The sequence below is a fragment of the Macaca fascicularis genome, chromosome X (assembly GCF_037993035.2).
Source record: "Macaca fascicularis isolate 582-1 chromosome X, T2T-MFA8v1.1".
Lineage (NCBI taxonomy): Eukaryota > Metazoa > Chordata > Mammalia > Primates > Cercopithecidae > Macaca > Macaca fascicularis.
The window spans coordinates 92557262-92581325 of record NC_088395.1 but is presented as its reverse complement, the minus strand read 5'-3'; the positions used below and the strand labels follow the sequence as shown (position 1 = coordinate 92581325).

Here is a 24064-nt window from a genome sequence, read left to right as displayed (position 1 = left end):
GAATAAAAATTGTACCATTTTAAGAGACGAGCTTTTGTTATCTAGAAAATTCTCTTACTTCCTCTTGAGTAAGTAAGAGTATCACTATATAGTAGATCTTTAACATTTTTAAAGGATACATTGCAAAATCTTCATGGCTGCCCTTTTGTAAATAATGAAAAATATGGTACAGGTTTCTGGCTTTTTGTCGTTGCTTTTTGAAACATATGTGTTAGTGATGCTAATGTTACATTTTGCAGATATGGAGTTTGTGTGTATTTAGTTCCATACAATTTTATCACATTTGTGGGTTCATGTATTCACTATCACAGTCAAGTTACAGAGCAGAGCAGTTCTATCACCACAAGGACCCCTACTATTGTTTTTCTGTTAGCACATCTGATCTACTTCTTATTCACCCTACCATTCATAACTCCTGGCAACCACTAATCTGTTTTCCAGCTCTATAATCTTGTCATTTTAAGAATATTATGTAAATGGAACTGTATAGTATGTAATGTTTTGGCATGGGCTTTTTTTTAACTCAGCATAATTCCCTGGAGATTCATCCAGGTTGTTGTCTGCATTAGTAGTTTGTTCATTTTTCATCACTGAATAGTATTCCACAGTAATGGATTTACCACAGTTTGTTTAATCATTCAACCATTGAAAAACATCTGACTGTTTCTAGTTTTTGCTATTATAAATAAAGCTGTTATGCAATTTTGTGCATGCATTGGTTTTAATGTGACTTTCTCTGGGATAAAAGTTTTCATTTATCTGGGATAAATACCTAATATATAATTGCTGGGTCATATGGTAATTACATATTTGGTTTTAAAAGAAACTGCTAAGCTGTTTCAGAGGAGCTATACCATTTTACATTCCCTCCAGAAATGTGTAAGTAATCCAGTTTCTCCACATACTTACCTTAATTTGATGTTGTCACTTTCTTATTTTAGCCATTTTGATGGCTCATTTTGAATATTTTTTCATGTTCTCTTATTTGCCGTCCATAAACCTTTTTTGGTGAAGTGTCTGTTCATGTCTTCTGCTTGTTTTAAAATTGGATTAGTTTCTTACTGTTGAATTTTCAGAGTTAAAAAAAATCCATTCTAGATATGTGTCCTTTGTCAGATATGTATTTGGAGAATATTTTCCCCAAGTCTCTAGGTTGTGTTTTCATCCTCTTTAAATAGGATATTTTACAGGGCAAATATTTTTAATCTTGATGAGATCTAATTGATCAATTGGATGATTATTTTGGTGTGAAGTCTAAGAACTTTTGGCCTAACTATAGGTATAGATTTTCTCTTATTTTTTTTTAAATTATAGTTTTATGTTGGATGTTTAGGTCAGTGTTCTTTTTTGTTTTTCGATCTAAGGATATCCAATTGCTTCAACACCATTTATTGAAAAGGCTATTCTTCCTCCATTGAATTACTTTTATACCTTTGTCAAAAATCAGTTGATTGTACTTGGATAGGTCTATTTTGATGTTCTTTATTCTGTTCGATCTATTTGTTTTTTCCTCCACCAATATCACATTATCTTTATTACTGAAGCTATATGATAGGCTTTACTCTTAGATAAATTCCTCTCAATTTATTTTTCCTTGTCAAGATTGTTTTAGATATTTTAGAGTTTGTGCCTTTCCATATAAATGTTTAAATAAACTTGTCTATGTCTAAAGAAAAACCTTGCTGAGATTTTGATAACAATTGCTTTAATACTATAGATTAGTTTGGGAGGATTGACCTCTTTATTATTTTGAGTCTTCTAATCTATGAACATGGTATGTCTCTCTATTTATAAAGCTCATCTTTGATTTTCTTCAATAGAATCTTGTAATTTTCAGCATACTGATCCTGTACATGTTTCGTTAATTGCATACCTAAATATTTAATTTTCTTTGGAACAATTATAAATGGTACTGTCTTTTTAATTTTGGTTTTCACATATTCATTGCTACTATCTAGCAGTGCACTTGCCTTTTATGTTTTGATTTTGGATATTTATTGAAATCTTACTGAATTTACTTCCCAGTTCTGGAAGCTTTTTTGTAGATTGCTTGGGATACCTAGATAATTATGTGTTCAGTAAAGAGGAAAAGTTTTACGTCTTTCTTTTCACTGGCTGCTTTTTTTGTTTGTTGGTTTAGTTTTGTTTTTAAGAATCTATTTTCTGTTGTGAGTCATGTGTTTTCCATCCACAGCCTTATGCCACAGGTTAATTGTGTTTCTGCTTATCCTTAGGATCGCTTAATAAGCCCTACTTTGTTCTTTTTTCCCAGAAAGGAAGTTCTCATCACTTCCTGAGGACATTTTAATTATACACTAATGCTGGGTAATCATTTGAGGTCTCTCATTTGCTGAATATATTGTTCTTCCACATAGTGTCTCAGCATATGCAATTCAAGTCTATAATCTGGCCAAATGACAAATTATCAAAAGTACTACCCTTAAATGATTATTCATGCCAAGAGTTTAGTGTATTTGCTTGTATCAAGCAAGTAAATAGATATAAGTCAAACTTGAATCTTTGGTGCACTATATATGAGGAATATTGTTTTAAATGTTTTTGTAAATTTCTAAAACATGTAAAAATGACTTCATAATGATATGAAGGCTAAAATATTATGATGTGTCTTGTCACTTTAGACCAGATGACTTAGCTTATTTATAGAGTTGGTGTATATTATGGTAGAATCTATGGTTTGATTTCTTTCTTTTTTTTTTTTCTTTGAGACAGAGTCTCACTTTGTCACCACGCTGGAGTACAGTGGCGCCATCTCAGCGCACTGCAACCTCTGCCTCCCGGGTTCAAGCGATTCTCTTGCCTCAGCCTCCCGAGTAGCTGGGATTACAGGCGCATGCCACCATGCCCAGCTAATTTTTGTATTTTTAGTAGAGACGGGGTTTCACCACGTTGGCCAAGATGGTCTCGATCTCTTGACCTCATGATCTGCCTGCCTTGGCCTCCCAAAGTGCTGGTATTACAGGCATGAGCCACCGCGCCCGGCCTGTGGTTTGATTTTCATATATGCCACTTGATTATTTAACATTAAGGAAGAGTAAGATGTATATTTCTTGGTCATAAGCAATATTATAGCTATACTGATAGCCCTTTTATCTTTGATTGCAAGGAGGACTGGGCAAGAATTCAAATGGATTAGTGCAAACCCATTGCCACTGCTTGGAAAATACCTTAAAGAATTTGGGCAATATAATTCTAATATATGTATTATAATATAAATATATAGGGTGTATTTATATATTATGTATTCTAACACATATATTCTAATATAAATATATAGGATAGTTATTTTTTGATTGTCATGACTTAAAAAATATTCTGAAGTATTATTCAACTTAAAGGTTTTCATGATCATTTCAACATTAAATTTAATAGTTTGGGTATTGCCAAAGGATTATAAATTATGCTGCTATAAAGACACATACACACGTATGTTTATTGCAGCACTATTCACAATAGCAAAGACTTGGAATCAACCCAAATGTCCATCAGTGACAGACTGGATTAAGAAAATGTGGCACATATACACCATGGAATACTATGCAGCCATAAAAAAGGATGAGTTTGAGTCCTTTGTAGGGACTTGGATGCAGCTGGAATCCATCATTCTTAGCAAACTATCACAAGAACAGAAAACCAAACACCGCATGTTCTCACTCATAGGTGGGAACTGAACGATGAGATCACTCGGACTCAGGAAGGGGAACATCACACACCGGGGCCTATCATGGGGAGGGGGGAGGGGGGAGGGATTGCATTGGGAGTTATACCTGATGTAAATGACGAGTTGATGGGTGCAGCACAGCAACATGGCACAAGTATACATATGTAACAAACCTGCATGTTATGCACATGTACCCTACAACTTAAAGTATAATAATAATAAATAAATTAAAAAAAAAAAGAAAAAAAAATAGTTTGGGTATTGCAAAACAGGCTAAATACTAAAATGTAAATTGTAGTAATTATTCTATCATAGGCTAGGTTCAAGCATCATAAACTGTAAAGAACTATCCAGATTGTTTTATCAGAGCTTTGTTTTCCTGATTCTTCCTTACAATAAGTGGGCTACTTAATATTTTGTACCTAAAATATTTTTGCTATACAAAAATTGTTTTTCATTGAAGTGATTTTTTGTGATCACACAGTCAAGTTAATGGAAGGGAAATGAAAAAGGACTAGCGTTTATTGGATATTATCTTTGTGGCAACTGTTATAACCTGTTGCTTTACATATTAATTTCATTTGTTCTATGCAACAGTCATGCGCATGAGCTATAGGTACATCTTACTGACAAACAGAAGCTCAGGGAATACTAGAGATGGCAGAACCAAATTTGAACTTGTGTGTTTCTAACTCAAAAACCTGTACTATTTCCATTGTATCATGTATTTCAGTCATCAGGTAAACACTGGTGTGTACAACAAGGGAACCAACCATTCCACCAAGTGAATAAAGTATTTCCTTTGTGAAGACTAGCACCTAAGAAAGTGCATTTACTTTAATTTACTGGAATACTATATAGTATTGTAATGTAGTTGTATCTATAATGAGAAATTAAAGTACCTAACTCCTAGTGTTAGGAAGCTATGGGAAAAATCCGATATTCTTTAGTTGTTGAGACCAGTTTATATGCCATGGGATTTTTAAAATTGATACATAGTAATTGTATATATTTATATGTTTTGATACATATAAACTTTGTGGAATGATGAAATGATCAAATCAGGCTAATTAGCATATCCCTCACCTTAAACCTTCATTTTTTTTTTTTTGTGAGAACGTTCAGAATAATCTCTTCTAGCTATTTGAAATATACAATGCATTATTGTTAGCTATAGTCACCTTACTGTGTGATAGAGTCCCAGAATGTATTCCTCCTACCTAACTGTAACGTTGTACCCACTGACCAACCTCTCCTCATCTTCCCCTCCCTCTTGTTCTCCCCAGTCTCTGGTAACCACTATCAAGTTTTTTAGATTTCACATATGAGTGAGATCATGCAGTATTTTTCTTTCTGCTCTCAGCTATTTCACTTAACATAATGTTCTCCAGGCTCATCCATGTTGTCACAAATGACAGGATTTAATTTTTTTTTTTTTTTTTTTTATGGCTGAGTGGTATTCTATCGTGTATATATGCCACATTTTCGTTATTAATTCATTTGTTGATGGGCATTTAAGTTGATTCCATATTTTGGCAATTGTGAATAGTGCTCCAATAAACATGGGAGTGCAGATGTCTCTTCAACCTACTGATTTCATTTCCTTTGTCTATATACCCAGTAGTGAGGGTGAAGATTGCTGGATCATATGATAGATTTATTTTTAATGTTTTGAGGAACTTCCATACTGTTTTCCATAATGTGCATTCCTGATTTGCATTCCTCCCAACAGTGTATGAGAGTTCTTCTTTCTTACCATGTAATAGTTTCATAGTTTATCTGAGAAAATAAAAGTAGCTATTGTTTCTAGTTTTAGATCTTTAACAGACTATAAAAAGGTGAAATATATTAATTCACACTTAAGTCACACAAACTCAGGTTATTCTTAGGTAAAATCTTGTTGCTTGTTAATTGCATAAAGTCATCTAGTTTCTTTAGTGAGAAGAGATTTTATCTTTCTAAAATATTAACAATAACTTTATACATTTTCTGCCCTATTTTCTGCATTTTACTGAGCATTGTTTCCCTTTTTCTGGTATACTATTAAAGCAGGGTGAAAACTTACTTGTTACATTTAAATGAACCAACTCTATATTCATACCAAAAATAAAGATTTTTTTGTAATAGGAATCTAAAATTCTACTGATTTATTTTGAATTCTTAAATTTTCCCTTAAAAATTATACAAGCAACAGGAGTTTCTTGAACAATAATATCAATTAGAAGAAAGGAATAAAAATAAAATGTAAAATCACTTGTAATTTTTACAGTTTAGAGGAAATTACTCATCACTGTCTACAGTTAAGTGTATTTTAGACCAGAATTGAACCACTGCCCAACTAAATGTAGTTTAAACAAGTACATACGTAAGCGGGTGGGTGGGTAAGTCGAGGATTTGTAATTGTGCTGCTTCAGCCCATCAGAGCACTGGGGTAGCACTCCACATTTCTCTTAGCTTTCCATTTGGAATTACAAGATGTTTGCCAGGATTTCAAAGAGGCTCTTACATAACAAAAAAATCTCTCAACATGAGGAAAAGGGGGAAGAGGTTTTCCTAACATGTTTATGCTTTTTTATTTTACTGGACAGTCTTCAACAAGGGCCCCAAACAGACTCTTCATTATCTTATTGGCTTAAACTGGATAATGTACTTACTTCTAAATCAGTCACCAGCAAAGGGAGGTGAAGTTATCATAATTGGTTTTGATCTGTCATGATCCATCCCTAAGGGCTAAGCAGTTTCTAATATTGGAACAAAATTGGAGCTCTTAAAGCAAGGAGAAAAAGGGTATTTGTTGTTGAGTAGACAACCAACAGTCCTGCTGTACACCATTTTATGAACTTTTGTTCTTGGGTAAACATGACAAGAGGTTGATAGTTCACCTGTATTCTATAGTATGTGTTAACCTTTTAGGTTGGTAATAAACAGGGAAATATATATCTACCAATGTATCATATTGCAGCAGTTCAAAATTGATTTCATTTTTATATTGCTGTTTTGTAGAACAACAATTTTTGAATAGTCTGATTTTTGTAATTCTTATGAATAACCATTAAACATTTATTTTAAGAATAAACAGCTGGGTAGCAGTATAATATATACTGTGAAAATCAGATACAAATGGCCTTAGAACAAAGTATAAACATCAAAGTAAAAGAATACAATGTCAGCAGCAAGTCGTATTGGGTAAGAAAAGGTACAAATGGCTAAAAGATAAATGGTGAACACCTGTGCTGAATAAATTAAACACCTGTTTCTCAGTTTTTCATTTGATTCCTCTAAAAGGCTGTTACAGGGTATTCATAAGACACATTTACTTTGAGGTGTTTCTTTGTTATTACTATTAATTGGTAAGCAGTACTAGATGATATCAGAATTTATACCTCCAAACTCTCAGAGTAATATGTGAATTTTGGCAATTAGTGAAAAATGCACTTACAAAAAGTAGTGTTAAGCAGTTTTTATTAAGAGAAATTATCTCAAAAATATTGTTATATTATAAATGACCTTTGGAATTAAAGTTAGCAATGTAAATGACACTAAATTTAATTTGTGAAATCAATTTTGATTGTGAACATTTGTATAAGAACTAATGATGCAGATTGTTTTCCTTTATCAACAGTCTACAGCTTATGATGGTTTGACTTAATGATTTTTCAACTTTATAATGGTTTTATTGGGGTATTAAATGAATTTTGTCTTACTATATTGGGTTTATCAGGATGTAACCCCATCATAAGTTGAGGAGCACCTGTGTATGTTTTAAAATCAACATAATATCTTAGAACTCCAAGGTTCGTTTGAAGGCTTCTAATGCAGCTACATTATTTTGTAACTGGTAAATGTGTTTTTATAGTTTTCAAACACTTTTAAATTAATAGAATTGAACTATTACTGCATTCTGAGATTTTCTCTGAAAGGTTGAATATCTCTTTAAGAAAATGTCTTTTACCACAGTATAAAGTTTTACATTTGGGGGAAGATAGCCCTTTTAGATGAGCAGAATTTTGCTTTCTGAGGATGTACGTGGAGTTTTAGGAGCTTTTGGGTATCTTTATATTTTCTCATTAGGTATTAACTTCAACCTTGGCAGAACTCCAAAAATACTGTGGTTGTATTTAATGCAAAGTGAGGACAGTGTCATGTTTTTATTGCTTGTGTTTTCTGTAGTGATAGGAATCTCACCAAATTATAATGTTCAGAACAGTAAAACAATAGTTTATTGATATAGAAAAAATTTCTGAAGAATTTCTTCTCTTCGCTTATACCTTTAATTAAGTATTTTGACTTATATCTTCCAGGTTGTTCAGTACTGGTTAATGTATTTCATTCACTTTATAAGGCTCCCCATCACAGAATGTAACAGAGAATCCCTGACTAGATCATTTGCTATGCTCAATTTTCACAGTGTCATCATCGTAGTCTGTAATAAGAGAAGTTGCCATATTCGGTCTTATCTGTAAAGTGTAATTAATTATCCTGTCATTTCTTATAATTAAAGGCATGGAACTTTTTCTTTAAGAGTTAGGTGTAGAACTTTTACTGAAAAAAAAAAAATTAGGCATGGAACTTTTGCTGAAAATTATCCCCTTAGATCCCTCCTGGAACACACTTTAGTTTTGTTGGTTTTCAAAATAATAAAAGTGAATACAGAGTGTGAACAATTCTGTAGAAAATATACAAATCACCTTTCATGTTATTGCACTTCGTTCTTAATGTTGTTAATGGCAATGCTATCATATGCTTATATGACCAATGAGATTTCATCATGTGAATGCAGAAAACCTAGGCATACAGGTTTTGAGTTGACTATTGAGCTATGGGCAGTTTAACAATATCTTATTTGATTAGTATCTTTTTTTTTTTTTTTTTTTTTTTTTTTTTTTAGGACGGAGTTTTGCTCTTGTTGCCCAGGCTGGAGTGCAATGGGTCGATCTTGGCTCTCTGCAACCTCCACTTCCCGGGTTCAAGCAATTCTCTGGCCTCAGCCTCCCAAGTAGCTGAGATTACAGGTGCCCACCACCACGCCTGACTAATTTTTGTATTTTAGTAGAGATGGGGTTTCACCATGTTGGTCAGGCTGGTCTTGAACTCTTGACCTCAAGTGATCCACCCACCTCGGCCTACCACAGTGCTGGGATTACAGGTGTGAGCCACCGTGCCCGGCCTGATTAGTATCTTATATTTGACTAACCTTTTATAGTTTATAAACTACTTTTCATATATGTTAACTTTCTTATCTCACAACAGTTTCATAAAAGGTAGGGCAGGTGGACTGATCCCCAGTTTATAGGTGGTGAATCAGACAGATTAAATGACTTGCAAGTATTTCCTAGGTGATGAGTCTGGGATAGAACATGGATGTTTTCCTCACTTCAGTTTCCTAGATCTCAAAAGTATTCATGTAACATTAATGATATCAATTTGTTTTTTTGTTAGATTTTATTAGAATTACTATAACAGTAAATGTGGCATTTTATTTCTTGACATTTGAGTGTTATTCTTTCATTGCCCCTCTTTGTTTTTGTAGTGTTTATTGTGTTATTTTTAATAAGACAATTATTTTTTTCACTTAACTCAGATTTTCTAATTTGCAATACAATGTTTTTTCCTTGGCCTTATTTTTTGTGTTTTTTGCAAGAAGTTTGTTTCACATTTGAAACAAAAATAGCCTTTGCATGTATAAACCATTATTCATCAAGCATTTATCAGATACCATATCTATAGAGCAGTGCAGTAGGTGTTGTGTGGGGCACAGAAGGAACGGTGCTAAGGTATTCCCTCCAGGAATTACAGTCTGATTGGGAAGATAAAGGATATACTGGAAAACCAAAAGATTATTAAAAAGGAATGGATAAATACATGCTAGGTAAACTGCATGTGTGTATTATGGGAGCATGGTATAATAGAGTGATGAGTGTAATTGGGCTAAGGAAGACTAATTCAAAGTGAAATTTAAACTTTTTCTTAAAGTAGTTTGTTAAAGTATGTGATTATGTTTGAGAATGGAAGAATTGTGATATTATGCAGAGTGGGAAGAAAAGGACAGAAGAGACAAATGATATGAAGCAAACTATCATGATTTGACAATTAGAATTGATAAATTTGGAGTTAGAGATGCCATGTTGGAAAGTAGGTGGAGATGAAGCCAGAAGATTAGTAAATAAGGAAGACGGTTTGATTTAGAGACAGGAAGAGGAAGATTTTTTTGTGGGGTAAGTTTTAGATTTGTTATAAGGAAGGGCTATTGTTAGTTCTTGATCAGTCAACTAGCAGAATTTTAGTTGCCAAGACCAATCGCATACAAAGCATTGTGCCAGATATTGAGCAGTGTGGCAACTCAGTGAAAATAGTGGGCTCTGTGGAGGATAAAATATCATACAGAAATTGCTAAAGCAGACAGACTGAATGGGAGCCTGTTCTATAAATCAAGACAATGGTGGACTGAGAATGTTAACTCTAATAATAAATTTGGAAATGGGACTTCGACTAGAGTAATAGACATCAGTGCTAAAAAAGGCAGGAAATTATACAGAAAGGTCCTATTAGACACCACATTGTGATAGGCCAACTTAATCTTTTCAAGGCAGATTTTTTTTCCCTTTATTGAAGGTCTTCGGTCATATCACCAAGTCAGGAATTCCTCAATAATAACAATGTTGATAACTACCACTGTTGAGCATTTACTATGTCCCAAGCACTGTGTCAGGCTCTTTGCATGCAGTACTTAATTTAATCTTCAGAACAACCTTGTGAGGTGGGTGGTATTATCTCTGTTTCATAGATGGGTAATTTAGGTGGTCTCAGAGAGGATAAATAACTAGTCTAAGTTCACAGAGCTTACTAGTCATATGGTCAGGATTTGAACCAAGATCTGTTATTCTGAAGACTATGTTCTTCATCACTGTGGTAATTTGCCTCCAAAATACAACTCCCCTGTCTTAAATTCTCAAAAATGTGCATGTGACGTGAAATCTTTATATTTTTCAAATCTTAATTTTGTTTCTTATTTTACTGAAACATGAACAGATGAATGTTTAATGTCTGAGTCACATAAGCAAAACGTACACTGAACTTGATAAAAGGGGTAAAGGAATAAAAGTTGCTGTGAAAAGTTAAAGCAATATAAAAATGTAGCAGGGTAGAATTAACAAAAGCCTGGTGTTTATTATTATAATTTCTTATTAGTCAGGATTTGCATGAAGATGTAGAAGAGGCTGGTGCACTGCAGAAAAATCATGCTCTTGTGACATCTGCAAACTCCACAGAAGCTGCAGATTCTTCCTTCCTACCTATGGAGGATGAGTCATTAAGCACTATGAACTGTGAAATGCTCACAGAACAAACTCCAAGCAGTGATCCAGAGAATGCGCTAGAAGTAAATGGTGCTGAAGTGACAGGGGAAAAAGAAAACCATTGTGATGATAAAACTTGTGTGCCATCAACTTCAGCAGAAGACGTGAGTGAAAATGTGCCTATAGCAGAAGATACCACAGAACAACCAAAGAAAAACAGAATTACTTACTCGCAAATTATTAAAGAAGGCAGGAGATTTAATATTGATTTAGTATCAAAGGTAAGTACTAATTTTACCCATCTTTGCATTAAAAACAGTATCTGGACCCATAAACCCAGTTTTTGTAATTCTCTGAGATGCAAAACGTTTGTTTTGTAAAGAGAGAGTAGCCAGACATTTGTAGTTCATTTAAAATATTCCTTAAGTACAAATTAAAAACACGTTTAAAGTGATCACATTAAAATGCTTTAATTATGTTTTTAATCTATACCTGAAGAATACTTTTGTACTTGAGCACATACTACAACCTAATATTCTCTGGACACTATGAATTCTATCAAAAGAAAAATTCTAATGAACATGTTTAGAAATCCATGTTATTTACAGTCCATTTCCATCAATTCTTTTAGCCTTTATATATAGTAACTATTTTCACAACTGTATGATGATGAATACTCAGAATAAACCAATGCATTTTTAAAAATCATGTGTTCACATGGACACAGGGAGGGGAGCATCACACACCGGGGCCTGTGGGGGTTGGAGGTTAGGGAAGGGATAGCATTAGGAGAAATACCTATGTAGATGATGGGTATGTAGGTGACAGGTTGATGGGTACAGCAAAACACCATGGTGTGTGTATACCTGTGTAACAAATCTGCACGTTCCGAACATGTATCCCAGAACTTAAAGTATAATTTTAAAAAAAGAGTCTCAAAAAAATCATGTGTTCAGGTTTGAAAGCTTCAGAGGAAAATTTAATAGTGATGGAGGCAGGAAGGCTGGGAAGAAAGCTATTGTCTTCAGTTATGTTCCTGAATATAACTAACTTGAACGTAGTTCACTGTAACTTCACAGGAGGTCCCTCCATCTTAGAAGGGTACAATATTGCATTTGGTTTATAGGAAGCAAGACTATTTTAGTGTAAAACAATAGAAAATCAGTAAGATAAAGGATTATGGCCTTAAAGGGTTTCAGTACAGGACAGGATAAAAGTAGATAAAAACAGAGACTAAATCCTATAAGTTGAGAGCTAACAATAAGGAATTGAAAAGAAGTACAAGAGGATAGTAAGTAACTTGCCACAGAACTAGCACAGAACTAGGCTTTTCAATTTAATGTACTTTCTTCAAGTTCCAAGTAATAGGGGACAGAGAGGGACCAAAACATTTCCCTTGACAAGTTGTTTCTGCAAATCCCATATCCTCATACTGTTGCTCCCTTTGAACTTGATGCCTGAAAATATAAATATCTTTTTACTACCCATTTTTCTTTCTGTCTGTCATATAGCACTCTGTGTCTGATTTTGCACAGTTGGCTATTGCATTGGTTCTACTTCATACTTCTGTACTATCTCTCCCCCCTTCTCCATCTACTTTGACCCTGTCATGATTTGAAATCTAGCATTTTTTTGCACATTACCTTGGCTGTTCATCTGTGGATGGAAGTTTAATCCTAGCTCACTAATAACCTTCCTGGTCCCATGAGCAGTACTCTATGAAATAGGTTAAACAAAACATAAAAACTGAACAAGTCAAATAACAAATGGGCTTTGTCTTACAATTCCATTTTGAAGTAGTTACTTGGAATTTGTAATGTTTTACCTAAATAAATGATTATATAAATGTGGTTAAGAATCAAGGCTATTTCTTGAAAGTCTGTAACTTTTGTGTTAGCTGAAATTTAGTATGTATCTCGCAAAGGGAAATGGTAGAAGATGGGACTGTTTCAATTGTAGGAATTGGTGTAGAAAATTATTCAGTTGTATAAGAAAATGAATGCTGGTTATGGGAAGAAAAAGATAATTGAATTAGAAGTTGACACATTTGAAGATACTCTGAAGGAGACTTCTGGGTATTTTCATCAGTTTAAATGGTTAGTAATAACCAGTTCTCTTATGGTAAGTAAAAACCAAACATGTCTAGAGGCAGTGGGCTAGCCAGTTGGGACTGCGTCCTGCAGAGTTTCATGGGTTCATACATTCTATAAAATAACTAATAATCATTTAATGTACTCATTTTCAAAACCAGAAGTATCTTACTCGCATATAACCCTAGTAATACAGGAGATTAATTGTCCGTTTTTAAAATGTAAGTCATTTAATACATATTCAGTGCATACTAGATGGAAAGCAATATATTCCATGTTATTGGGGCAATTGGTCACTCCTTGGAAATTTCATCTGTTCTAATAATTGCAGTTAATAAGCATCTAAGTTTTGGATGATTGCCAAATATCTATCTTAAAGCCCTACCTCTTTTCTTTTTTTTCTTTTTTTAATTTTTTTGAGACCGAGTCTTGCTCTGTTGCCAGGCTGGAGTGCAGTGGCGCAATCTCAGCTCACTGCAACCTCCACCTCCGGGGTTCAAATGATTCTCCTGCCTCAGCCTCCTGAGTAGCTAGGACTATAGGCGCGCACCACTATGTCCGGCTAATTTTTGTATTTTTAGTAGAGACGGAGTTTCACCCTGTAGGCTAGGATGGTCTCGATCTCTTGACCTCATGATCCACCCGCCCTGGCCTCCCAAAGTGCTGGGATTACAGGTGTGAGCCACCGCACTCGTCCAAAGACCTCTTTTCTAAAGTCCAACGCAGTATCTCCAAACTACTTGACATTTCTATATGCGTTCAACCTCAAAGACATGGTGATATAATTAACAAATACTGTGCAAATACTGTGGGGTTTTACAGTTGACAGTACACATTCATGTATATAGCCTTTTAAAAAGTAATAGCTCAAGGTAGGTTAAATAAAATATGTATAGTGTCATACTGCTCAGACTAATAGAGAAGATCAGAGATGAAGTTCTTAAAATGAAAGCTCATTTCTAAGTAAGTACATACTCTTAGTAATTATGGAACCAACATGCTAAGTGAAGGAAAAATTATTAATTATTAAATCTAATTTCCATTATTGTAATCAAATTGCACTGCTCTTTAGCCCCTCATCACTGTGGTAGATCACCTAGAGGGTAGTGAAAAAGAGGCTTAGGCTGAGCATGATGGCTCAGGCCTGTAATCCCAGCACTTTGGGAGGCCAAAGCAGGCAGATCACATAAGGTCAGGAGTTCGAGATCAGCCTGACCAACATGGTGAAACCCCGTATTCTACTAAAAATACAAAAAATTAGCTAGGCTTGGTGGTGCATGCCTGTAATCCCAGCTACTCGGGAGGCTGAGGCGGGAGAATCACTTGAACCTGGGAGACGGAATTTGCAGTGAGCTGAGATTGAGCCACTGTACTCAAGCCTGGGCAACAGAGTGAGACTCTGTCTCAAAAAAAAAGAAAAAAGAGGCTTAGATTTGAATATGGTACACATTTATTATTTCTGAGCTTCAGAAACAAAAATCTAGTATAATTTTAATTGAAATTTGTTTTTGTTCTTCTGTGATATCTTAAATGCATTATTTTTCAAACTGGCATTAAACCTTAAGCTTTATTGGATCTTATTAAATAAAAATGCATTTTCATGTTTTATATCTTAATGTTTACGAAATTATTATGGCTACTCAGGGATCCTTGAATCTCAAATGTGTATCTTTTTAAACAAATGAGGTTTTTGAAGTAACTATTTTTTATCACTATTGTAGAGTTAAGAATTGGCAATATATTCTTTAAAGCATGGGTTCTTTCAGTTATGTAGTGTGTTAGGAAGAGGGTAATGAAGTAACATGCCATATTTAATCAGGATAATCAGATTAGTTTCAAAAAAGTGATGTCAATTTTATTTTGCAGAATGCTGAACTATATAAAATTTTACTTGAATGGTATTGATTTACTGGTAGTCTTTACTGACTTATTAGTTGCTCAGACTAATGGTTTAGGTTGATTTTTGAGATTCCTTTTTCTTTGTATAGTAAAGCTAATTTTCCCATTTACTTATTATAGATGTAAAATTCATTTTTAATATTTATTGAGTTGTAGGCATTATTTAAGAGTATCTTAATATAGGAAATAGTCAAATCTGTTGCATTTAACCATGTGGTTAACATGCTAGACAATACTGTTTACATTATTGATTTTATCTCTCTGATATTACTTATGAGATGTTGAAAATTAAATCAGTTTCTCCCATACGTGCCAGCAATAACCATCATCTTCACTTTTTGAGAAAAGCGTATCTCATATAAACCCAGACTTCTAGAATTACAGAGGGACCTTATAATTTGACTCTTTCAGTGTAAATGCATCACAAATATTTTTTTCTTTTTTGATGGGGTGGGGAGGTTCACTGGACTGATTTCTTCTTATGACTACCTGGCTTTATGTAAGATTATAGATTCTTATCCAAAACCCTTAGGGCCTGGTGTGTTCTGTCATTAAGATTAAAAAAGTACATATTTTAGAAAGTAATGAAGTACATATGCTGATATATTCTATGATTACCAGGGTCTGAGGACGCACTCTTAACTAAACACATTATTTCTGCAATGAAATATATGAATATTTATGTTAATTGGGACAAAGCCAGAGTGCCTTATCAGTATAGATCAGGTTTTGCTGCTAAACAAGTTATGAAAAAACTTACGGATTGCAAAGTTTTTTGGATTTTGAATTTCAGCTAATCAATTCTGAACCTGTAATAGATTGTGTTATGTATTATAATATTTATAGATATGACTCTTTCTACAAATAATCAAAAATATAACAAAATTATGTATCTTTATTGTTTTTCCAATTTTTCTAGTATTTCACCTTTTATCTTCTAAAATATTTACTTTGTACAGCTGCTGTATTCTCGAGGATTACTAATTGATCTTCTCATCAAATCTAATGTTAGTCGATATGCAGAGTTTAAAAATATTACCAGGATTCTTGCATTTCGAGAAGGACGAGTGGAACAGGTACTGTGCTGATCAGGAATTATAACTGGGCATCAGCTTAAGTTATTATGGTTTGTTTTGGAAAGATAAGCAAATAAGATTGTTATTTTCCTCATAAAGCAGTAAATTCCAATCCTGCATAGTGATTTACAAATGTAAATGCTTAATTAAAATTTCTAGTGCTAATTTTCTCATGACTTACTCTGCAGCTTGGTGTTGGTACCAAAAAGCACACAAAATACCAAAAAGCATACCAGAGTCACTATACCCAAGACTAGTAGTCACATAAATCCTTTTCTCCCATTAATCAAGATTTTGGAGAGGGAAAAGAAAGAAATGGTGAGTCTTCCTGTCCACTTGATCAGATTCCACACAGAGAAGGAGGCCCAGAGCCTGGTTTGGAAAAAATTCTTACCCTTATGACAGCTGATGAGATCCTGGGTTCTTCACTACAGCTTCCAGAAGAGCAGAGCTTTGCTATCCTGCTTACAGCACCAAAACTGTAGGGGCCAAGGGAAACACTCCCTCTTAAGCCTCTGAAGTTTCACTGAAAAATCAACTCACAAAAGGCAGATTAATTGGAGAAAAGGCATAATAATGTACTAACATATACATGGGGAGAACCACAGTGTTTGTTTTAGATAGCACTGCTAAATTTTTCTCTGTTAGGATGACATGCCATTGGTTTTTTAATGGCATGAGGAGTAACTTGGCAGAATTAAGTAAGAAAGCTCACAGTTAGCCCTGAAGTTAGCAGAGATGCCATTAATACTGATGGAAGGTGATGTGAAAAAGCCTGACTAGAATGGAAATGATAATCCTGTTATATGTAAAGGGGAAAAAAGTGTAATTTGAAATACTTATATCGTTAGGAAGCAGTTTCTTAACTTAAAATTGTAATATTTTTCAGGTTCCTTGTTCCAGAGCAGATGTCTTTAATAGCAAACAACTTACTATGGTAGAAAAGCGAATGCTAATGAAATTTCTTACATTTTGTATGGAATATGAGAAATATGCTGATGAATATAAAGGTATGTTTTTCATTAAGTTGTGTTCTCCAATTATTTGACATTTCTTACTATTTTAATATGCTTGCTCTGATTTAGTGAGCCACTTATTACTGTTTTAAAATGCATTCTAACTCTGTACTATCAATAGGTTAGCCATTAGTAACATGTAGCTATTCAAATTTAAATTAATTAAAATGAATAAAATAAAAAATTCAGTTTCTCAGTCTCATTAGCTATATTTCAAGGGCTCCATAGCCCCATGTGGCTACAGTGCAGATATTTTGACTATTGCTGAAGTGGCATGCTAGATTTTAATTTTTATTCTTATTATTTAAATACTACTGTCAACTGGCTCTTCGTAGATAATAATCCCATTTCATGATTCCATTATTTTTTCTCATAAGTAAAAATACTATATATTTTGCCATTTTCCAGGATTGCTTTTGCCTAGAATCTTGAACTATTTTGTTTGGAAAAAAAAAAAAAAGGCTATATGGTATATGGGGAAAAATACTGGATTCAGAAAAGGCACGGTTTCTATTCTTGGCTTTGACCTATTTCATTGTGTGATCTGGGGCCAGTTACTTCACAGTCTGTTCAAAATTGAATATGCCATTTTAATATCAGAGCTGTATACTTTTAAGTCCATTGGTCTGAAAATGTTATCCAAAATTGGAATATACTATTGATAATTTATTTATAAAGTTACAATGAGAAGTGCAGTGATAGTTTTTTTCCTCTGCAAAATAATGAAAGTCTAATCCTTGCTCTTAAAGCTTCAAGTCTACTAGGATCTGTCATGTTATCCACAGTGGCTGTATAAAATTCAGTTCTCTCAGTAAATTTTTATACTTTTTATTTATGTAAATTATTTCCGTAAAGTTTTTGTCTTTTATCATGGTATGGTATTTCCCACCACTGACAGTCCAATTACATTATATTCTGTTCTTGGTTTAAAGGAGTAACTTTTAGGGGTCCCATATGTTTTGATGTGATTATGTGGCCGTAAGACTGATTCTAGTAGCCACACAGAAATTCATTTCATTATTTTTTAGTTTATTTTCTGATTATTAGTGAGAAGTATTTATCATCTTAAATAAATACATTCCCATGTTGTCATAGTTGTTTAATATTTTCAGTACCATTATTGGCATTATCCTGCAGGTTTCATAACAATAAAGTGAGATTATTGCCAAATATGGTAACCCATTGAGTTATTTAATATTTTCCATTTTTTTAAATGCATGAAATGCTCAATCATATAAAGCTTAAAAATTGTGCCATTACTCCAAATTGGAGAGCGAGATTGTTTCCACTTTTTTCTAAGATCAACCATCAGTGTCCAAAATGTAATACCACCTACGTCCTTTTTGAGGTCTTTTGAAACACACTTCATCTCCTTTTTGTGGGGTGCTTTTAAATAGAAGTTTGGTTCTGATTTTAAGTGATAAAATTTCATCTTTTCATAGGATATGAAGATATTACATTTTATGAATATTTAAAAACTCAAAAATTAACCCCCAACCTCCAATATATTGTCCTGCATTCAATTGCAATGACATCAGAGACAGCCAGCAGTACCATAGATGGTCTCAAAGCTACCAGAAACTTTCTTCACTGTCTTGGGCGATATGGCAACACTCCATTTTTGTTTCCTTTGTATGGCCAAGGAGAACTCCCCCAGTGTTTCTGCAGGTAAGTTTGCCATTGGTTTTCTTGTCCCTTCTAAAGGTGATACTTAAATAACAGGTGAGAATTAGGAACGCAAAAATGAGATTTATTCAAGATTTAGTACATGCAAATATATACTTTATTTTTTTTTTTATAATTGATATACCTGGCTATCTACCCACCTAAGTGATATATTCAGTGTGGCCTGTTTTTGAGCTTTATAAAAATACTATAAGTTCCTTTTTCCACTCAATAGCGTGATGGAAAGTATTGTCATTGCATATAATTTTAGTTAATTTTTATTGCTACATAATATTTTATTGTGAATATACCACAGTCTACTTTTTCATTTTTCTGTTGATGTAACACAGGATGTTTCCAGTTTTTCTGCAGTTAACACCCTTGTGAATATTTCAAGTTATATATATTCAATAATTTCTCTTGGAAACATATCTAGGAGTGGAATTTCCAAGTCATGAGATACACGAATGTCAACGCTTTACAACATCGTGTTCAGTTATTTCTCTAGAGGGCTGTACCAATTATAACCTTTTAGCAGTACATAAGAATACCCAAAGCTTTTCATGTTTGCCAGTATTTAAAATTTTTTTGTCAATCTAACTCATATAAATTATCATTGCATTGGATTTTTATTTTTCATTTCCCTAATTAGCTGTGAAGTTGCGCCTCTTCTCATGTGTTTACTGGCCATTCATGTTTTATCTTCAGGAAATACTTGTTGTGTCTTTTTTTGTTTGTTTTACACATTTTTAAAAAAAATTTTATTTTTTGTGGGCACATAGGAGGCATATAAGTTTGTGGGGTACTTTAATATAGGCATGCAAAGTGTAATCCATCATGGTAAATGGAGTATCCATCCCCTCAAGCATTTATCCTTTGTGTTGAAAACAATCCAATTATACTCTTTATTTTAACATGTACAATTAAATCATTATTGACTGTAGTCACTCTGTTGTGATATCAAATACTAGATTTTATTCATTCTTTCTAACTACGTTTTGTACCTATTGACCATTCCCACTTAACCGCTGCCCCCTCAAAACCCTCCGCAGGCTCTGATAACCATCCTTCTACTCTCTGTCTCCGTATGTTTAATTGTTTTAATTTTTAGCTCCCACAAATAAGTGAGGCTATGCATTGTTTGTCTTTCTGTGGCTGGCTTATTTCACTTAATGTAATGACCTTCAGTTTCATCTACATTGTTGCAAATGTCAGGATCTCATTCTTTTTTTTTTTGAGATGGAGTCTTGCTCTGTCACCCAGGATGGCGTGCAGTGGTGCGATCTCGGCTCACTGCAACCTCTGCCACCCGAGTTCAAGTGATTCTCCTGCCTCAGCCTCCTGAGTAGCTGGGATTACAGGTGTGCCACCACGCCTGGCTAATTTTTGTATTTTTAGTAGAGATGGGGTTTCAGCATCTTGGCCAGCCTGGTCGTGAACTCCTGACTTCGTGATCCACCCGTCTCCCAAAGCGGTGGTATTACAGGCGTGAGCCACCGCGCCCAGCCAGGATCTCATTCTTTTTATGGCTGAATATTACTCCATGGTGTAACTGCACTACATTTTCTTTATCCATTTATCTGTTGCTGGGCACTTAGGTTGCTTCCAAATCTTGGTTATTGTGAACAATGCTGCAATAAATGTGGTGTGCAGATATCCCTTTGATACACTGATTTCCTTTCTTTTGGGTATATACCTAGCAGTGGGATTGCTGGATCGTATGGTAGCTCTAGTTTTGCTTTTCTGAGGAACTTCCAAACTGTTCTCCACAGTGGTTGTAGTAATTTACACTCCCACCCGCAGTGTTCAAGGGTTCCCTTTTCTCCATATCTTTGCCAGTATTTGCTAGTGCCTTTCTTTTGAATAAAAGTTATTTTAACTGGGGCAATAAAATATCTCATTGTAGTTTTGATGTGCATTTCTGTGATGATCAGTGATGTTGAGCATCTTTTTATATGTCTCCTTGCCATTTGTATGTCTTCTTTTGAAAAATGTTTCAGATCTTTTGCCCATTTTTTAGTCATACTATATTTTTTTACCGTAGAATTGTTTGAGCTACTTATATATTCTGGTCATTAATTCCTTGTCAGATGGGTAGTTTGCAAATATTCTCTTTCATTATATGGGTTGTCTTTTCACTTTGTTGATGGTTTCTTTTGCTGTGCAGAAACTTTTTAACTTCATGTGTTCCCATTTGTCAATTTTTGCTTTAGTTGCCTGTGCTTGTGGGGCATTGTTCAAGAAATCTTTGCCCAGACCAGTGTCTTAGAGGTTTTCTCGAATGTTTTCTTGTAGTAATTTTATAGTTTGCAGCATTAGATTTAATTCTTTAATCCATTTTGATTTGCTTTTTATATACAGCAAAAGATAGGGGTCTAGTTTCATTTTTCTTCATATGGATATCCAGTTATCCCAACACCCTTCATGGAAAAGACTGTCTTTTACTCAGTGTATATTCTTGACACCTTTGTCAAAAATGAGTTCACTGTAGGTGTGTGGATTTGTTTCTGAGTTGTCTATTCTGCTTTTTGGTTTATGTGTCTGTTTTTATGCCAGTATCATGCTGTTTTGGTGACTATAGCTCTGTAGTATAATTTGAAGTAAGGTAATGTGATTCGTCCAGTTATGTTCTTTTTGCTCAGGATAGCTTTGGCTATTCTGGGTATTTTGTGGCTCCATATACATTTTAGGGTGTTTTCATTTCTCTGAAGAACGCCATTGGTATTTTTATACAGATTTCATTAAATCTCTAGATTGCTTAGCATAGTATGGACATTTTAACAATATCGATTCTTCCAGTCCATGAACATGGAATAGTTTTCCATTTCTTTGTGTCCTCTTCAATATCTTTCATCAGTGTTTTCTAGATTTCATTGTAGGGATTGTACACTTCTTTAATTAAGTTAATTCCTAGGTATTTAATTGCACTTGTGGTTATTCTAATTGAGATTACTTTTTAAAGTTTCTTTTTCGGATTTTTCAGTGTTGACATATAGAAATTCTACTAATTTTTGTATGTTGATTTTATACCCTGCAACTTTACTGAATTTTCAGTCTAATAGTTTTTTGATGGGGTCTTTAGGTTTCTCCAAATATAAAATTATATCATCTGCAAACAGGGATAATTTGACTTCTCCCAGCCTCTCCCAGTGGCCACCACAGCCACTGGCCCACTGGGAGTTCTGCCAGGCCACGCCTGATGTTCACTTAAACCCCAAGTGCTCTTCAGTAAGCTTGTGTTGAATGCTTCCAGGCTTCGGCCTTACCCTTCATGGCAGTGGGCTCCCCTCTGGTCGAGGGTAGGTCCAGAAAGGCTTTCTAAGAGCCTAGGCCTCGACTTGGGTCCCCAAGAGCCTGCTTGGTGCTCTGCACCCCTGTGGCTGAGTTGGTGTTTAACACACAACACAAAGTCCCCTTTACTTTTCTCTCTGCTTTGCTCCAGCAGAAGTCTTTTGCCATAGACACCACAGCTGGGAATGTACCAGGTCTCACCTGAAACCAGCATGTCTCAGAATCTCACAGCATACTACCTGGGTATTACTGTTGGTTATTTTGTAGCCAAGGGCTTTTAACTAGCAGGAGATGAGCCCTGCCAGGATTGGGTCCTTCCTTTCAAGGTGACAGGTTCTCTTATGGTCCATGGTATGTCTAGAAATGTTTTCTGGGAGTTATTAGAGTCTAGAATGGTAGCCTCATGACTCTACCTCGTGTCCTATCTTATTGTGGCCGAGCTGCTATCCAAGACGAAAGGCAAAGTCCTTGTAATCTTTGCTCTCCTCTTCTCAAGCAGAAGGAATTTGTCACCTTCATTGCTGTGAGCTGCATGGCCTCGGGGTTGGGGAGGGGTGGCAGAAGCAGTCCCTTAGCTGCTCAGGCTGGTTTCTCCTTAGGCCATGTGCTGCCCTAGTCCATGGGCTCTAAGCCCAGCCCAGCATTAGCACTTACCTAAGAATTACAGTCTTTATGTCCTAGCCTGCCTTTCAAGTATACCTAGAACTCCAGAGCACCTTAGCCCAAAGTGGCAAGGCTTGCTGAGACGCTGGAGCTCCAGCTGCTGGGATGGGCCATTTCTCTCTTGCTAGGGCTGGTCCAAATGCTGTCTCAGTGCCAACTGAGCCCAGCATAACTTTGCTCTCCACTGACAGGGCAGCACCGGGTTCAATGCTACATCCCCCAGTTGCTATGCTCTCGCTCCCTCAAATGCATAGATTTCTCTCTCCATGCCGCATGGCCACTGCCGTGGAATTGGGGAGGGGTGGTGTTGACGATTCAAGACTGTCTTCAGTGCCTCCTTCAGTGATAGGAAGTTGCCACCTGGTACTGTGATTGCTTACCTGATTTTTGCTTCTTATGACGGTGCTTTTTTTGTGTGTAGTTAGTTGTTAAAATTTGGAGTTCCTGTGGGAGGGATGATCACTAGAGACTTCTTCTATTTGACCATCTTGCTCCACCCTCTTGTTGACCTTCGACCGTTTGTCTATTCGGTTGTTGTCTTTTTCTTATTGATTTGTAGGAGTTTTAAAATATATCCTGATTAGTGATCTTTTTTCAGTTATATGTGTTGGATGTATTTTATCTTACGGTTTTTATGATACATAAAGGTCATGAAGATTAATACAGTCAAATAGAGCAATCTTTTTTTTTTTATGCTTAGCCTTTTTGGGGAGGTCATATAGTATACCTGAAGTATGGAGACAAGACTGCCTAGATTTAAGTCCTTACTTTTCTGTTTATTAGCCATGTAACTTTGGGTAAGTTTTACGACCTCTCTGTTTTTCAGGTATCAAATTTGGGATTTTTTTTATTCAGTTGTAACTTTGTGTCCTAATTCATTATTTTCTGCTCTTTATTATCTCCTTTATTTTGCTTTCTTTGGATTTTATTTAGATCATCTCTCCCCTCCCCTGCCCTTGGCAATTATTAGGCTGAAATTCCATTAATTAAGTATTTATCTTTTAAATATTTTCTAATATAAGCATTTAAGAATAATTCCTCCAGTTTACATCCATTGGTGGCAAATGCTTCCTAGTTGTATCTGAAAATAACTTTTTCTTCTTTTTTGTCTTGAGTGGAAGTTTACTAAGTAAACAATGCTAGGCTGCCTTTTTTTTTTCTCAATACTTCAAAATTTTGTTCCATCATCATTTATGTTCCACCTTTGCTGCTGAAAAGTTCAATGTCAGCCTACTTTGTCATTTCTTTATTATGACAAGTTACAAAGATATCTTTTTTCTCTTATATTGTTTTTTAATATAGTTTGCTTTTGTATTCTGTATTTTTACTACAGTGAATATTAGGTGTTGATTTCTTTGTATTTATCTTGCTTAGTATAGGTTGAACCATA

General features: G+C 34.8%; 1 protein-coding gene across 20 annotated transcripts in view; it reads left to right on the top strand.

Moving 5' to 3' along the window:
* The window catches only part of CHM (CHM Rab escort protein), a 191217-nt gene that overhangs the window by 79324 nt on the left and 87829 nt on the right, over window positions 1-24064 (top strand). For all 20 annotated transcript variants that reach the window (XM_065538290.1, XM_045383988.2, XM_005594066.4 and 17 more), the window contains 4 exons: window positions 10868-11255; window positions 15923-16039; window positions 16929-17049; window positions 18498-18723. In XM_065538290.1, the coding sequence (XP_065394362.1) occupies window positions 10868-11255; window positions 15923-16039; window positions 16929-17049; window positions 18498-18723 (852 nt within the window). The remainder of the gene's footprint in view (window positions 1-10867; window positions 11256-15922; window positions 16040-16928; window positions 17050-18497; window positions 18724-24064) is intronic.